Here is a 17,766-nt window from a genome sequence, read left to right on the forward strand (position 1 = left end):
CTTTCTCTACCCCAGCATCTTTGGGAGGTAGGTTACCATTACGAGAGTTACTTGGAAAGCTTGGTGAGCAGAAATCGCAATGTCTGTCCATTGCCAGCAACACCCAGTCCCACTTACACTGATGCTTGCAGACAGTCATGCACCATTTGGTTATCTGTTCAACATGATGTTGAATCTTAGATTGAGGCATCTCAGATTGAACTTTTAAAACTACTAATTTTGGCTAGTTTTTGGCTAGTTTACCTGCAGATTTAAAAAGATCTGGCAGGTTATACAATGATTATTTGGATGCTGATAATGGTATACAGTTTGTTCAGTTAATAGTATGGAACAGGTAAAAAAGATAATAATAAAATAATAATAATAATAATAATAATAATAGGATTTATTTATATGCCGCCCAATCACTGGGAATACAGGCGGCTTCACAACAGAGGGGATAATAGCTTGCGTTCCCGCCCTCAGGCTTACACATCTAAAAAGCACGACACAAAAGGACAAAGGGCAATGGTTGGGGGGGGTCAGGTCCAGCAGTTCTTCTCTCCCAATGAGCCTGGACCAAGGCAGATGACCAGAGGGGGGCTCTTCTTCTTCAGGCTCAGCCCTGATGGAGCTGAGCCAGCCTATTCTCTCCCTCATAGGCTGAACGAGATAGTTATGGAGAAGGAGCCTCTTTCTTCAGTCGAGCCCTGATGAGCGGGCCAGCCTATTTCTCTCCCTCACAGGCCGAAGGATGACAGTTATTGAGGGAGGAGCCTCTTTCTTCAGGCTAGCCCTGATGGAGCTGGGCCAGCCTATCTCTCCCTCAAGCGCAGAAGGATGACAGTTATGGAGGGAGGAGCCTCTTCTTAGGCTAGCCCTGATGGAGCTGGGCCAGCCTATTCTCTCCCTCCCAGGCAAAGGATGACAGTTATGGAGGGAGGAGCCTCTTCTTCAGGCTAGCCCTGATGGAGCTGGGCCAGCCTATTCTCACCTCTCAGGCAAGGATACTGTTTGGAGGGGGGAGCCCTTTCTTCAGGCTAGCCCTGATGGAGCTGGGCCACCCAGCCTATTTCTCCCTCACTCAGAAGAATGACAGTTAAGGAGGGGGGAGCCTCTTTCTTCAGGCTAGCCCTGATGGAGCTGGGCCAGCCTATTCACTCCCTCACAGGCAGAAGGATGACAGTTAAGGAGGGGGGAACCTCTTTCTTCAGGCTAGCCCTGATGGAGCTGGGCCAGCCTATTCTCTCCCTCACAGGCCGAAAGATGACAGTTATGGAGGGGAGGAGTTTTTTTATAGTGTTTTAGATAGTCTAGATAGTGTTTTATAGAAAGAATCAGCAATGTGATAAAGTGTTGTTATAGATGTGATCTTTTAAAAACATTTATGTTGTACAGGTCATGTTTTATAGATGATCTGTGTGTATGCACAAGGCATTACAATGAGTTGACTCCTACTTATATAAACATTCTGTTTACCTGTCTCTTGAAGGTTTAATTGACTGAACATTTGGGGTTTCCAGAAATTGATCACTTTATGATCAGGCAATGGACAAGAGAATTTAGTGTACTGTATTATCAAGTGGGATGGTACATATAAAAGCCTTTTTTTTCTTCTGTAAGTGGAATATGGTTATATTTAGGTGTAGTATTGGAGCTGCTTGACAGCACTGGGATGTTCTGAAAAATGCAGCACTTTTTGATAATTTGTTTGTGTGGAATGCACACTGGACATTAGTTATAGAGTCATCTTACCATTAAAGCAGTACCAATGTCTCAGGTTGCTTTGCAGAGAAATCTGAGAGAGGTTTAGAAGGTGAAGTCTTTTGGATAATATTTCTATTGAGTTGTATCATAGAGTTTCCATTTAGGTATGACAGGCTATGAAGAGGATATTGTGGCCTGTTACAGACTGCCAAAATAAAGCTGCTTTGGGTCTCTTTGGAGGTATGCTGTTAAATGATGCATGTGCCCTAAGAATCCAAAAGCTGCACCAAAGCTGCACTCCAGTGCTTAGGAATGGAGTGTGGCTTTGGTGCGACCTCCGGACTCTTAGGACCCATGTATCATTTAAATAGCATACCTCCAAAGAGACCCGAAGCAGCTTTATTTTGGCCATAATTAGGTTTTGATGTCACCTAAGAGAGAGTATGGTAGTAGATTACTGAAACATGCTTTGTGTAGGGTTGATTTTGTAAAGTGTTCAGAAATTTCAGTCGGCCTGAAGAGCTGTAGCCAGGTTGTTAACTGAGGCTGGCTAAAGGAGCACACAGCTTGATTATTTCAAGAGCTCCTCTGGCTGCTAGTCCTGGCACAATTTGAAGTGCTGGTTATGACCTATAAAGCTGTATTTGACTTGGGTCCAACTTGTTTGAAGGACCATGTCTCCTTTTATGATCCCATTAAATCTCGGATCTTCAGGAGAGGTCTTTGTGTCTATCTCATGGTACTCCCCAGCTCATTTGGTGGGAACAAAGGAAAGGGCCTTTTTAGTGGTTGCTTCCAGACGTTGGAAGTCCCTTCCTAGGGAGACCAGGATGGCTTCCTGCTTGCTCTCCTTCTTGCCAGTAAGTCAAAATATTCTTATGCTGTCAGACTTTTAGAAACTGACTGGGAGGGCTTACGGTGGTGTGCTGCACTGTTTCATACTTAGTATATACAGTAGTCTTTTGATGAATTGTAATTTTTAATTTCCTTTTAAATAAGCTTTGTATATACTTTCTGTTAATGTTTTATTATAGTTTTTAATCTGCATTGTTTTAATGTGTTGTAAGCCACCATTGTTTGGAGAATGGTGGGATAGAAATGGAAATAATGATGATAGAGGGGGAAATTGGCCAATTATGACTTTTAACTAAGGATAGGTTTGCAATATGAGTTCTCTTAGGTTGGTTTTAGAATTTTGATCTAGATCCCCTTTTATTTTCTGAAAATCTGCTCCGAAGGGCAGATACTGTATATACTCGACTATAAGTCAAGAAATTTATGCCCCCAAATGGACTCCAAAATCATGGGTTGACTTATATATGGGGCAATAAGTTAATATTGCTTATAAAGTTCCTAAAAGAAGTTCCCACCCTTCTTTCGTAGCCAGAGCTAACAAGCAGCTGCTGAGACAAAGGGTGTGTGGGGGGGGAGAGTATGGCCAGGCTTGTACCTTGTTTTGCAAGCCATGAATTTAGAAAATGCTGATGGTAAAGGGAATAGAGAGAGAGAGGAGTTTCTACCCCATTTTGCAAACCATGAGCCTTGGAAATCCTGGTGGTAAAGGGAGGGAGGGGGGGGGGGAGAGAGAGATTGAGTGAGAGAGAGAGAGAGAGAGAGAGAGAGAGAGAGCGTGCCAAGGCTTGTTTCTTTATTTTCCATTCCAAGACTGTGACCCTTGAGAGAGATCCAGAGAGGGAGAAGTAGGAAGGGAAGTGGTGCTTTGTTTCCCCTTTTAGAGACTTATCCACAGGTCATATCTAAATCCATGATTTTGACCCTAAAATTGCCCTTGACTTATACATGAGGTCAACTTATACACAAGTATATACAGTTGTCCCTCTAAAATATCACTGGAAGTGGTCCAGAGAGCTGAAGAGAGAAGCAGGAATTGCTAAAAATCTGCTAAAAATGCCTCTCCTAAATCCATGCCACTTCCATCAATAGAAAGTCTTCTTTGGATCCTGTCCATTGTTTCTGAAACCCCAGTTCTGAATATATTAGAAAGAAATCACATAGAAATGCAGGGGCCTATTTCTGTCTCATATTTTTTAGGATCAATCTGTAGAGTATAAAGCGTTATTCTTGTTTTTTTTCTTCTAGATCTTTTCTTTTGAGAGAGGAACAAATAGACACTGATGATACTAAATTAGAAAGGAGTGTATAGAGTAAAATTGGGCATGCTCATCAATTCAGAATGATGTAAAATCAATGTAATGCATTTGATCTGCTTTCACACTTATTTCTTGATATGCTGCTTTTGTTATATTTCTTTGAGAAAGGGTGTACAATATGCCCAAAAATAATTCTGGAAAAATTATTATTGGTGTGGTAAGGGCTTAGAAGAAATATATGAAAGTCTAAATATGATTTAGGCTACAGTCATAAATGTTGTGACCAGAGACCAGTTACCGCGTTGCCTCGTGGTTACGACAATTAATCTCGTTCCGCCATTCCTTTCGAAACCGAAAATTTCGTTAACCCGAAACACTTTTCCGTTAGCACTGGAAACCTATAGCTGCATTGCAGCATTTGAATTTCGCGCCGAAATGATTTCCGAAAAATATTTCGTAACCCGAAACAGTTTTTGCCAATCCAACTTTTTCGTATCCCGGAAATTTCGTAACCCGATCATTTCGTATCCCGAGGCACCACTGTACCATTAAATATAGCAAGACATATTTCTGAATAAACATATTAGATTGTGACTTTTTCATAATAGTTTACAATATGAAGTTGTTGTTTTTTATGTAGTACACTTGTCCCTCTATATTCACTAGGGTGAATGAATATGGAAGACTCCCATGAATATGGAAAAAGTGCAAATAACAAAAACACCATATTTTACCTGAGAGGACACCTCTCTAGGTCCTCCAGTGCAACTCTGTGGTCAACATCCAACAGACACTGACCATAGAACTACACTGGAGGAGCTACAAATGCCCAATAGAGTATTCTCTCTAGGAATCTCTAGGTCTTTCAGTGCAACTTTCAGTTAAAGTTGATCATAGTGTTCCACTGGAGGACCTAGATATTCCTAGAGAGAATATATTAATCAAATCCGTGAATAACCAAATCCGCAACTATGGAGGGATGAGTGTATAATAAAGTTTATGTGGTCTGTTGTTCAAATAGGATTAATAACCATGGGAGTCTTGTTGAAAACCTACAGTGGGAAAAGCAAGAATGGGAAGGTACATGGAAAGAGTTGTTTTAAATTTAAGAAAGCTGAGTATAATAACTCTGGGTACCAATTTAAAATAGTTAACATAGAGATTTCTAGTTATTTAAAGTACTGTACAACTTCTAAATAACTTTGTTGAAACAGTAAGGCAGTGAAAAAACATTTGCTTTAATCATAGTTATCTCTGCTGCAAGCATTTTTAAGTGATGTACTTAACTTGCTTCTGTTTACAGTTTGTGGTTTATTGTAATCTGGATTATGTGATATAAATGCTTAGAGATTAAGATGTGGGGGACTCTACAAGACAGTAGTTTGCATAGTGTTCTTTGGTATCCTCCCAGGCCTCTGGTTTTGACGTAGCCATACTATGTAACACTAAAGCTCCTGGGCTGACTAGATTTTTTAACTCAGTGGTAGCATAAATCTTCCTTGAAAACTAATTACTCAAAATTTCTTGCTTGGAAATATTTTTTTAACTCACATTTTCTGATAAGAGAGTCTAGGATGAGTACAATTTTCTGGTGTTATAAATTTTAAAAAGGTAGGGATTAGAAAAGTAGCTAGTATGGCAGAGGACACCCAGAGTGCTCCCTGACTCCTCCCTGCTTGATTTCTGTGCCACTGTGAGAACAAGAAAATGATAGGGCCACTGCACGGAGAAGATGGCAAAATGCTAACAGAACTACTTAACATCTTCTTTGCCTCAACCTTCTCACAAAAGGAGAATAGTGGTCAGCCTGGGGAAAATGTGGCACAAAATAGGTAAAGAAGTAGTACAGGAATATCTGGTTATTCTAAATGAATTCAAGTCTCCAGGGCCAAATGAACTACATCCAAGGGTATTAAAGAACTGCCATAAATAATCTTAAAACCACTGATGCAGTGAGGAGTGGCTGTCCCTCAGCAGTAAACAGAAATGCAGATGCAGGTGACCCCCAACTCTCTGATAAGGGCATGTCCCTGTTGTGGCATATCTTAATTTTTCCTTGGTAGCATCTCATCTACCATCCCATCCACAAGTATGACAAGAGATGTATTTCATAAACTCAAGAGAGCTATCTTCCTCTTTGCTTCTGAATGAATGTATAAGTCCATCTCTGCAATGAAGGGAAGGAAGGGAGAGGACCCTGTAAAACCTGTTCAGGAGGACAAATGGTTGGACAAGTCAGAGCCAAGAAAGGGGTGGCTTATTTATCATTATGTGATGTATTCTGTCTATGCAGTCTCAGAAATATGGATTGTATTTTACTTTGTTAAGTGCAAGTGTGATAAGCAGTATATTTTTCACATACCTAACAGAGATCTTGGAAACACCCCTATGTTGCTATAGCAACAGGATAAGATATGAGGAGTGGTATCTGCAGTGTAAAGCCTCACATACATTATTATGCTGAGAGTGTTAAGCAGTTTTGCCCACAACTTTCTAATATATGTTCAGTAGTAGAAATGTACATTTAATTTTCCAGCATTTATGGTGGCCTTGATAAAAAGATGTATAATGTTTTAAATTGGTACACAAGTTGTTGTCCGTGAATGTTTGTGTCCATTCTTCAGTATCTCAAGGCGTGTTTCACAATGGGAGTGGCAAAAGAAGCTAGAAAATATATTTTCATGTTCAAGTATTTTTATGCGGTATGCCATCTTGTAATGTTGACATTTGGGCTTGGGGAGAACGATGGATTTCTTTTGGAGATTTCATAATTTCTTCCATTATTCCCTTACATTCATTGGGTTATAAGTGCCAACTGGTATTTTCTATTTTCCTTTGTATAGTATTCTGAATATAAATTTGAAAATGGTTAACGGGCTGAACATTTTTACTTTTAAAGACGTATCCAAATGGCTAGTAAAGATAATCCACTTTCTTTATTAAAACAACTTCCTTTGAAGTTGATATTGAAAACTGTAGAAGGTATGAAAATAGCTAATAAACAAAGCTTCATAGCTTTTTGTATTAGAGGAGAATTTTGTATTCTTCCTTAGCAAAACCTTCATTCAGAAATATATTTGTTCTTATGGGGTTGGAAGATTAAGATTAGTAATTTTCTTTAAACAGAACAAATATTTTGTGTCTTTATGTTTGGAAGGAAATGTTTTTTGGCAAAATCACAAGATATCATTTTTGTTGTAGTTCCTCTGATCTTGCAAGACTTTGATCAGATCCTTCTTTGACTTTTTTTTTTGCCTGAATTCCACATCACTTTTCAGCAATGTGTGAAGGAAAAAAAAACCTCACTTTTGCATTACCTTAATTACCAGTCATATGCTATCAAGGCACCAGTAATCCAATCAAATTGTGTGATTTGTTCTTCATATAATGCAAATTCTTGCTGTGTTAAAGGGGCACTTAGTAGAATTTCAGCTGGCTGGCATTATTTGTAGAAAAATAGCACATTCTTTCCCCGTTGAGAGCAGGATCACTTTCATATTATTAGTGAGATACAATGCTAAGTCTTGCAGGAGTTTTGAATCTATAGCTTGTCTGTAATAGAAAAATGAAAAAGGATGGAAGAGGCTTCTAAGAATATCCCATATAATAAACTGAGCTTGACAAGAGCCAGTGCATTTAAATAACCCAGATTATGGTGTGTTATAAATATCATGGCACATTAAGAAAAATCCAGCATATAAACAATAAACATGGGCATACACATACACATGTATATTAATTGGCATAATTAGAATATATCTTACTAAAAATTCATTTATCTTACTGTACAAAACACAACACTCATATTTTCTTGGCCATTTTATCTTCTCCTTTTCACCATGGGCATTCTGCCATTGTATTTATTATTATGGCTGTTGTAGGTGTTTAAATCCAGGAGATAGTATCCTGTAAATCAATGGAATCAACTACAAAGCCCAAATGGGAGAACTTATATTTGCCCAATCTTTGCAATGTGGATACTTCTCAAATCATGAATATTTATGACTCTATGACCACCCAACAGGATATTTACTTTCCATCTCATGGATAAATACTCTTGTTTTATGTTCTGGAAAGTTTTGTATACTTACACATCTTGATGTTACGCATGGTACTAAATTCATTTTTGACCCCACTAGGACCTATTATCAAATATGTGTTATTGAGTTGCAGCTGTAGCCATCTTGCTTAAAAAAAAAGGGGGGGGGGGATGCAGGGATGGCCCTGTTGACTGTAAAACAAAAACTTCATTACACATCATAATGATATTTTTATTAGGCCAATGAGAAGGTGTAGAATTCATCATGAAGCCAACTTCGTCAGGTGTTGATCACTGTTGATCACTGTCTCCTAATTGACATACTCTCTGACCTTGGGTTCTCAGACTCTGTTCTTGACTGGTTTAGATCTTACTTGTCTGGCAGATCTTTTGCAGTAGTTGCAGGTGGTCAGACTTCTTCTCCTGTTCCCTTATCTGTTGGAGTTCCCCAGGGCTCTGTTCTGGGTCCCCTTCTGTTTTCTCTCTACACACTGTCCTTAGGAAAACTCATCAGCTCTTTTGGTTTTTCCTACCATCTGTATGCCGATGACACCCAGCTGTATCTTTCTGCCCCTGACCTTTCTCCAAGGCTTGAACAGCAAGTCTCATCTTGCCTTACAGCTGTCTCACAGTGGATGCGCCATCGGTGTTTGAAGCTCAACATGTCCAAGACGGAGCTTCTTGTCTTTCCTCCTAAGCCCACCCTTCAACACTCCTTTTCTGTCTCTGTGGACAACATTTCCATTCAACCAGTCCAGCAAGCCCGCAGTCTTGGCTTTATCTTTGACTCTTCTCTGTCGTGTATCCCTCAGATCCAGACCACAGCCAAGGCTTGTAGATTCTTTTTGTACAATATTGCCAAAATCCGACCATATCTCACTGCCTCTACTGCCAAGATCCTGGTCCATGCCCTAGTGATCTCACGACTTGATTACTGTAATGTCCTCCTGGCTGGGCTTCCTTTTTCTCACCTCCGTCCTTTAATCTCTGTCCAGCATTCAGCTGCACGCATAATCACTTCCACCCACCGCTCTGACCACATCTCTCCTGTGTTGGCATCCCTTCACTGGCTCCCTCTCCCTTTCCGCATTCAGTATAAGCTCCTGCTGTCGACATTCAAAGCCTTCCATGGACTGACCCCTCCTTACTTATCAGACCTTCTTTCTCCTCACCTTCCCACCAGGGCCCTCCGTTCTGGTAGTCAAGGGTTCCTGTCTCAGCCCAGGATTTCCTCTGCCCCATCCCGGATTCGCCCCTTTTCACTTGCTGCCCCTCACTCCTGGAACCTTCTTCCTCCACAAGCAAGAGCCATCACTTCATTAACCAGCTTCAAAACGGAGTTGAAAACCATCCTATTCAGAGAAGCCTTCCCAGGCATCGCATAATTGTCGCTTACTATCTGATGTTCTGTTGTTGGCTGTTTATCGATCCATTTCCTGTATTGCTATGTACTGTATATGCATTATCCTACTTGTGAGTATGTATTTTCCCTGGATAATGATTAACCTTCCATTTTGAAGCCAAGCCCTCCCTTCAGTCCATCTGCCTTGGTCCAGGCCTCGGCGGTTGAGAGGAACTGCTGGACCTCTTACCCTTTCCCGTCACCACTCCCTTCTCCTTCTGTGTCATGTCTTTTTAGATTGTAAGCCTGAGGGCAGGGAACCGTCTAACTAAAAGGATTGCATGTACAGCGCTGTGTAAATTTACAGCGCTTCACAAATAAAGGTTAATAATAATAATAATGATGATGGTAAAAATTATGCAGACAAATGAAAAATGATGGTATTAGAGTCACAGGACTGCATCATGCTTTAGGAAAGCTAGAGTGATAAATTTTGCATCTTTAGGTTGCACCTATAAGGGTATCTCTCTCTTATTTCTAAGTTGTTGCCCAAAGTCCCTTTGTTGCCCAAAAGGCACGTGGTCTGTCTGGCCAGATACGTAGTTTGGATTATGCTTGGAAAGTTCATACATATACTGTTCAGTTACAGATTGATACGTTTAACTGTTAACTCAGCCAGGTAGAAAGTATCTTTATTCAAAAAACATACAGTTTCAAACAGGGCAGTTTTAACTTAAATCACGATTCAAATCAGTCATGGAACACTGTGGAGTTAAGTTTTTAAATCACTCATTTTAAATTACCATGCTTTGGAAAGATCTGCCCTTAAAAAATGTAATTTCTTAGTGACTTTAATTTCTGAGTCATCACTATTTTCTTTTTGCCTATCATAAATTTGCCCTTCTCATCTAATTCTGCCTATGTTAAATAGGAAATATTTCTTATTCAGTTGCAGAATGAGGAGGAGTCTGTTGAAAACCTGGAAGTTGTGAATGATTTTCCACCACCTTATAGCAGCATTTCTGGTGAAAACACAGGTAAGAATATAATCATAATTTTCTCAGTGATGTTTGGTGTTAGAATTGCTTTGCTGGTAATTGGATGGATGACAGAGTTATTTGTAGACAGCCTACATTTCACGGTGTGTGTGTGTTATGAGATTGCCTAAAGCAATCATTGTATGTTACATAATATTCTTAGTAGAAACGGAAAGGCTAATTCCGAGAATTGTAAAAACAACAACAGTAGCTCTGCTTATAGTTGATCTTGTGTTGCACATGTGGCTGTTGAAGTCTTGCCATCAACACCCTATGTCTGTCAGGAAACAGAGCTTGCTTTCTGGTGTTGCTGCTTCCGGTTGAAAAAGTGGAGTTCACATAGTGACACAGCAAGGACCAAATCTTTACTTCCTTGCACATCTAACCTTATGTTGATTGTTGTTAACATGTGGTCCTAATAATGGAGCAGCTGCTTATGGTACGTTTGAAAACATTTGAAAATATTGGCTCGTTGTTGCTTCCTGCTAGCAGGATATATCCTTCTCCTGTATTGCTAAGGATTTTGCAGGCAGGCTTTAGCTGAACCCAGCTGTAACAAGAGGCTGTGCTCATCCTGTAAAGTCCCCAGCCATCTGGGTTTCAAATTGAGACATAGGAATATATTTAGAAGCAGTGTAGAATTAATAAGGATGAATGAAGAAACCATAATCTGCTTCTAAGTGACATTCATTATATGATTACATTCATAATTGATAGCAGTATAGCTGTGACAACTTTGCATTTTGCTAAGGCAATTAACACTGAGAGGCTGTAGAAGCTGCACACGAGGATCTCTTACACATAATCACACCTGAATAAAAGGACACAGAGTCATGCTGTGCTGCTGGCACTTGGATAATGGTTTTACTATCTTCATTCTCTCTGTGGAGAGAAGAGACTTAAAGAAGGAAATAGAAATGCATATTAAAAATTATGGAGGAGGAAAAGAACTACAGAAAGAAATAGGAACATATATTAAAATAGATTTAAGCACATGCTATTCCTCTTGGTGAAATCAGTGGGATCCAAGTGTGCTTAACTTTGGCTCATAATATATTGTTTACAGACTACAGTTGGCCATCTCTCTCTCTCTCTCTCTCTCTCTCTCTCTCTCTCTCTCTCTCTCTCTGTGTGTGTGTGTGTGTGTGTGTGTGTTATATTCCAAAAAGCAAACCTTTATTTTGCCATTTTATATAAGGAACACCATTTTGCTACACCACTGCATTTTACAGGACTTGAGCATCCATGGATTTTGGTATCCATGGTGGGAGGGATCCTAGAACCAAATCTCAGCAGGTACTAAGGGTTCATTGTATATCTCAGTCATGGTAGAATTCAAAGACACAGTTGTGTTAGTCTGGATCAGTATTCAAAGGGATCTTGTAGCACCTTTTGGGATTAACTGAGAGAAAGATGTTGGTAGCATAAACTTTCGTAGACTGCTTCATTAGATGTAGTCTCTGTTGTCTGATTTACATCACAGTAAACATGCTTAGTATTGTATCCATTGTCACATAAAATATAACTTGTTTATATAACTTTATTTTCCATATTAAGGTGTTAGTGCAGTTCATGAAACATACTTGGAAAAAGAAGAGGAATGAAGGACAGTTTAGAGGAAGATTAGCCATTTGACAGTTCAAAAATTATTAGAACTGTTAGTTAATCAGTGGTAGAGTATTTTTAAAATACTGATTTTATGATACCAAAGAAAATGGTCAGTGTCAGGTTAATGTTTCAGCTAGTTGGGCGAAAAATATCTGTTTCACTTTTTTTAAACACAATTATTTTATATTATTACATGTTTATTCTAGGCTTCTTTTATGGACCTTCATATTAATATCTGCCAAATCAGTCTTGTAATATCTTGCCCCATTCAAGTATTTAAAAAATTTCTAGTAGTAATTCATGAGGAAGGCAATCTGCCCCCATTTCCCAGCAGACAGGGTCCTAACCGCCTGTATTCTGGGTTGAGCTCCTCCTATTCGCTCCTGTAGGCAGGGACAATAAACAAAAGACCGGCCCCCTATATAGGGAGGAGCTAGCCCCCCTGGGCCCCAGTCTTGTTCCTGCCTACACTCCTAATAGGATGTGTCTCTTCGAGCCAGCGAAGTTTTTCCTTTCTCTGAAAGCAGTTTGAGAGTTTTCTTGGCCTTCCCTTCTTCTCCTCTCTCCTGCCTTTCCCCCCTTCTTTGGTGGTGGCTATGGCAGAGGACCCCAAGAGCATGGGTGAAGGGCCCTTGTCTTGTACACAAGGAAGGAGATAGCTGACAAATGAAAACCTCTACTCTTCACAGAGGTTCCCCATGGGGAGAAGCCCTGGGAAATCAGGGTTCTGACTTATGTGGAGGGCCTCCATGGACTAGAGTGTTTCTCTGTTTCAGACTATCACCCTCCATGCAAATTATTTCTCATTAAGAGTATAAGGAAGACAAAATTGAATGTTAAGCCTCCATGGTACCATCCTGCTATAGAAGCTCATGGATATCTCTCTCCTCCTGTCATCTTTGGATGCCAGAAAACTAGGCATGTGATGCTCATAGTGCTCATGCAGTTCCCTTACAGTTTTATATAATAATCAGTACTGTAATACTTTAAGAGAGGGGTGGTTTCTGCTCTGCTCTGCCTTGGGAGACAGAAGCTACCAGTTCTTCTCAGTCAATTAGTTTTAATAGTGCAAATCTATTTTTCATGTTATTTTTACATTTTGCTGGGATGTTCTTCATGCAGTATTTCAGCATGATGGTTGGTTTAGTGTTTGTGAACTTATTAGCTCACGGTCTGTGCTGCAATCTGTGTCTGGTCTTATTTTGCTGTGAGAATAGACCTGTTCCATTTTCTTTTCCCAATTATGTAGTCTATCTAATTACAGTGTTAAAATATTCTGGTCTTAATCACTTTACTACTGCCTTTACTTTTCTGGATTCAGATTTTTAAAACACAGATTTTCAATCCTCTAAGTAGTTCTGTTTGTCAACACATTCAGTTTCCCCCCCAAAGTACGGTAAGTGATAACTTGTAGTTTAAAAAAACCTTTTTGCTTTGAAAATTAACCCATGTATCTTTCCTTCTTTCCCACCTTCCAGTGTATTTTGACTTCAAAGATGAGTCAGGGTTTCCAAAACCACCTTCTTATAATGTGGCCACAACACTGCCCACATATGATGAGGCTGAGAGAACTAAGGCAGAAGCCACTATTCCTTTAGTTCCTGGAAGGGTAAGTGCATTTTGATACTATGTTCTTTAGTAGTATTTCCTATGTGAATAAAATGTTTTGTACAATTTGTAAAAATGCTTTGTGCACTTATTATCTTTGTGTTTTGACAGATATCTCCTTTTTTAAGGACATATTTAGATTACTGCAATAATGTGAACAGTCTCATTAATATAAGTAAATTGCCAAGGCCCCCTGTATATTAAAGGCTTTGATCAGTTCAACTCATGCTGTTTTGGCAAGTATTGCCTTTTAAATTATGTCAGATCTCCCACCCACCCCGCTCCAAATGAATGGAAATACACCTTATATGCCTTTTTTTGAAAAAGTAATCTCTCAGTTGTTTTAGGCTGAAAATCAGTTATAGTCTTCCTCTTTCATTTGTCCTTAGCTACTGTCTCTCCTCTATAGAATCATTGAGTTTTAACTGTAGGAAAGACTTCAAAGGGGTGTCTGGTGCACTACTACCCCTCATGTATAAAGAATTCAGATACAAAATATTTTTTACTCTTTTTTGACATTCACTGAAAAGGAAAGGGGTGTGTCTTGCATCGGCAGCTCTTAAACCGGGGGGGGGGGGGGATAATGTAAACCTTATCCTGGCAGTATCTTACAGTTTAGTTTCCATCGCATATATGCTAGCTATCTTGACCTGTTTATGTTTTAGGAGGAGGACTTTGTGGCACGGGATGATTTTGATGATACTGACCAGCTGAGGATAGGAAATGATGGCATTTTCATGCTGACCTTCTTCAGTGAGTACATTTTAAAAGGTGGACATTTTAAAAGATGTCAGAACGGTTAGCAAGTCTGAACTAATATTTTACAGTTGGCTATCCCTTTACATAGATTCTTTATCCATGGATTTAACTATCTTCTACTTTAAAACTATATGTATATAGATATATAGATATATAGATATATCAGAAATTATAAAAAGCAAACCTTGATTTTGTTGTTTTATATAAGAACCACCGTTTTACTGTGCATATAATGGGTATATGCTGTGTATATAATGGGACTTGAGCATCCAGGGATTTTGGTATCCATGTGGGGGGGGGTGTCCTGGAACCAAAGCAGATACCAAGGGCTCATTGTAGTTCCCTATTTAGAATAGTCCATTCCTGTAGTAGATTCCTTATCTGAATATTGATTATTCGGACTAATTGTATGGCACCTGTTTTCCCCTGTCATACGGAGAGTGATGTACCATACACTAACTGTTTCTAGACTTTCATCCTGAATCAGCCCCTTTACATAAGGGCTTCCCATTATTTGGGATAAGCTGCACAGTCCTCTGATTACAGTGCCTGGAAGAAAGGGAGTCCAAGGAGGCAGGGCAAATTTAACCACTAGATACCAGAAGTGGGATTTTGTTTTATCATGTTTGCATTTTATATTGAAAGAGACAGAAAAGAAAGATGGAAGGGTGGAGTGAACATTTTTGTTTAATTAAATAAGAACCAAAAGGCCCCTCAGGCCAAAAGGCCCCTCTGGACCAACATGTTCTTTCTCACAGTGACTAACCAGCTGCCCCTGAGAAGCCTGCATGCAGAGCCTGAAGGCAAGGGTCCTTTCTCACAGTTGCTCCTCAGCAACTGATACAGAGAGGCATAGAACCTTTAAAACTTGGAGGCTGCATCAACTCTTTATGATGAGTAACTATTGATTGACTTCCCTAAGAGAGGTCTGCTGTTGACAGTACATAGGTAGTGCCAGTAGCTTGAGTTCATACACACATTTCTCCAAAAGATGTTTTTTCATAGCTTTTTCCCCAGAAATGTTTTTGTAGCTACCTTTGTTAATATCTGCAGTTATACGACATATAACAGCAAGCAGTATATTTATTTTTTATGTTCATTGCATTTTTCATAAGTAATACAAATTAGAATCAATTATATGATTGCTGTGGTGCAATAGAAGCCAGTAGATACTTTGCCTCCTTTTTGTTTTTCTAGTGGCATTCCTTTTCAACTGGATTGGATTCTTCCTCTCTTTCTGTTTGACTACTTCAGCAGCTGGAAGATATGGGGCCATTTCTGGATTTGGTCTCTCTCTCATTAAATGGATCCTGATTGTCAGGGTAAGTTGCGAATTGGAAAATGGTTGATTATAAAAATTGGAGAGGCATCTCTCCTCAATTAATAAATAATTTCTGGTGACTGGACTCAAAGTATAATTTGGACAGATATGTTAATAGCATTTTGAAATTGTAGCCTAAACCCTAGGATCTTTGTAAATTAGTTTCTGAAGCAGTGTTGATTTTGAATTCTTTATGCTGATTGGTATATTTGCAGAAACTGTTCTTAGAGATCAGTACTCAGGGATTCAGGGCTAGCATGGTGTAATGGCTTGAGTACCAGACTAGGATTCTAGGAGACCAGGATTCAAATCCCTGTTGCACCATGGAAATCCACTGGCTCTCCGCTTCCAGTGTAAGAAGAAGGCAATGGCAAACTTTGTTTGAATGAGTCTTGCCAAGAAAACTCTGTGATAGGGTTGTCATAATTTGGAGTCATCTTGAAGACCCAACAATAACAAACTTTGGAACTCTCAAAACATAAACAAAGAATAGATAGATGCGGATTATTATAGGTACTAGGGCGGGGTACAGACCACCCAAGAAGGGCGGTCTGCCAGTGCCTTGTCGCGCGAGGAAGCTGCAGTGGAAAAACGTGGCTCTGTGGCCAGCAGAGGAACACATAATATTACCAAGCAGAAAAAAAAGCCAATGGAAACAATACACTGAAGAACTGTATAAAAGAGATTAAAGGATGACAGAGAAAGAGCTATTTGAAGATGAACTTCCAAGTTTAAAAAGTGAAGTGGAAGCTGCACTCAGGGCAGAAACAGATGGCATACCAATAGCACTGCTTCAGGCTAGTGACAGAATCTACTGTACAAATATGAAAAACAAAACAATGGTCCAGAGACTGGACATGCTCAATATACATCCCAGTCCCCAAGAAAGGGAATACCAGGGATTGCAGTAACCAAAGGATCATTGCATTAATTTCCCATTCAAGGAAAGTGATGCTCAAAATTCTACAACAAAGACCATATATGGAGCAAGAAATGCCAGCTGACCCAACTGGGTTCAGGATCAGAAGAGGCATAGGGGATCATATTACAAAAATATGTTGGATAATGGAACACAAAAAAGAATTTCAGAAGAAAACCAGCTTGTGCTCTGACTGTGTAGCTCATGAAAAACTGTACATTGCTCTAAAAGGTCCAAAAACACACTGCAGAAATCCAGTTTGAGACCACTTTAACTGTTCAATGCTAGGGAATTCTGGGATCTGTAGTTTTGTGAGACATTTAGCCTTCTCTGTGAGACAGCTCTGGTGCCACAATAGATTATAGTTCCCAGGATTCCCTAACACTGAGCCAGGACAGTTAAAACTGTCTCAAACTGGATTATTTTCTGCAGTGTGTTTTGAACCAAAGAAATGGATGTGACACAACATTTGATGGTCCTGAACATAACCTATACTCAGGACAAGAGGACGGAATACGAAGAAATGGAATGGTTTACAGTTGGCAAAGGGATCAGCCAAGGCTGTATTTTATCACCCTATTTGTAACTTTAAAGCAGACAATGAAGACATAGAAGCAGTTTGAGATTTTCCATACCTTGGTTCAGTCATTAATTAGAATGGAGATTGCCGTCAAGAAATTAGACAAAGACTAGGATTTGGAAGGGCAGCTATGAAGGAACCAGACATCTTGAAGAGTAAAGATATATAATTGAATATTAAGATTGGAATTGGAATTTTCTTGTTCGTCCTAATCTGTTCCCACAGTCAGGTGGAACAGATAACCTAGATACATTGTTATAGTTCAGGGATGGGAAATGTGTGACCCTTTGCAACCTAGACTGAAATGCCCATCATCCTTTATGTTGCTATGTTGCCTAGATCTGATGAGAGTTCCAGTGTAGCAATATCTGGAGGGAACAAGTTTGATTGAATTATCCTAACAGTTACATATGTGAAGCTGTAAAGGGAGTAGAGATGTAATGAAACTCACCCTTCAAGAGTTCTGTGTTGTGCCAAAGTCAATGACCTGCTTGCATGATTGGAAGAAATGAGTGATTTTCAGAAAGAGTTTGAAGTGTACAGAATCTGAAGTTGATCAGATTTTTATTGATGACTTCAGCATAGTTACCGGATAGATTTTTAGAACTACACATGTTTTTCTGTGAAGCTTCCTTAGCCCAATTATTATTCTGCCTGGTAGTAGCTCTTCAGGGTGTCAGGTAGAGGCCTTTCCCATCGCATACTACTAGAAAGTACTTTTAGCTGAAGATACCAGGGATGAGACATGGAATTATC

At 39.5% G+C, this 17,766-nt stretch overlaps 1 protein-coding gene across 1 annotated transcript in view; it reads left to right on the forward strand.

Moving 5' to 3' along the window:
* Positions 1-17,766, forward strand: part of NDFIP1 (Nedd4 family interacting protein 1) — a 43,471-nt gene that overhangs the window by 9,724 nt on the left and 15,981 nt on the right. Inside the window, exons 2-5 of the mRNA XM_042450344.1 lie at positions 10,128-10,215; positions 13,302-13,432; positions 14,097-14,184; positions 15,388-15,512. Of these exons, the coding sequence (XP_042306278.1) occupies positions 10,128-10,215; positions 13,302-13,432; positions 14,097-14,184; positions 15,388-15,512 (432 nt within the window). The remainder of the gene's footprint in view (positions 1-10,127; positions 10,216-13,301; positions 13,433-14,096; positions 14,185-15,387; positions 15,513-17,766) is intronic.

This window comes from Sceloporus undulatus, chromosome 2 (assembly GCF_019175285.1).
Source record: "Sceloporus undulatus isolate JIND9_A2432 ecotype Alabama chromosome 2, SceUnd_v1.1, whole genome shotgun sequence".
Taxonomy (NCBI): domain Eukaryota; kingdom Metazoa; phylum Chordata; class Lepidosauria; order Squamata; family Phrynosomatidae; genus Sceloporus; species Sceloporus undulatus.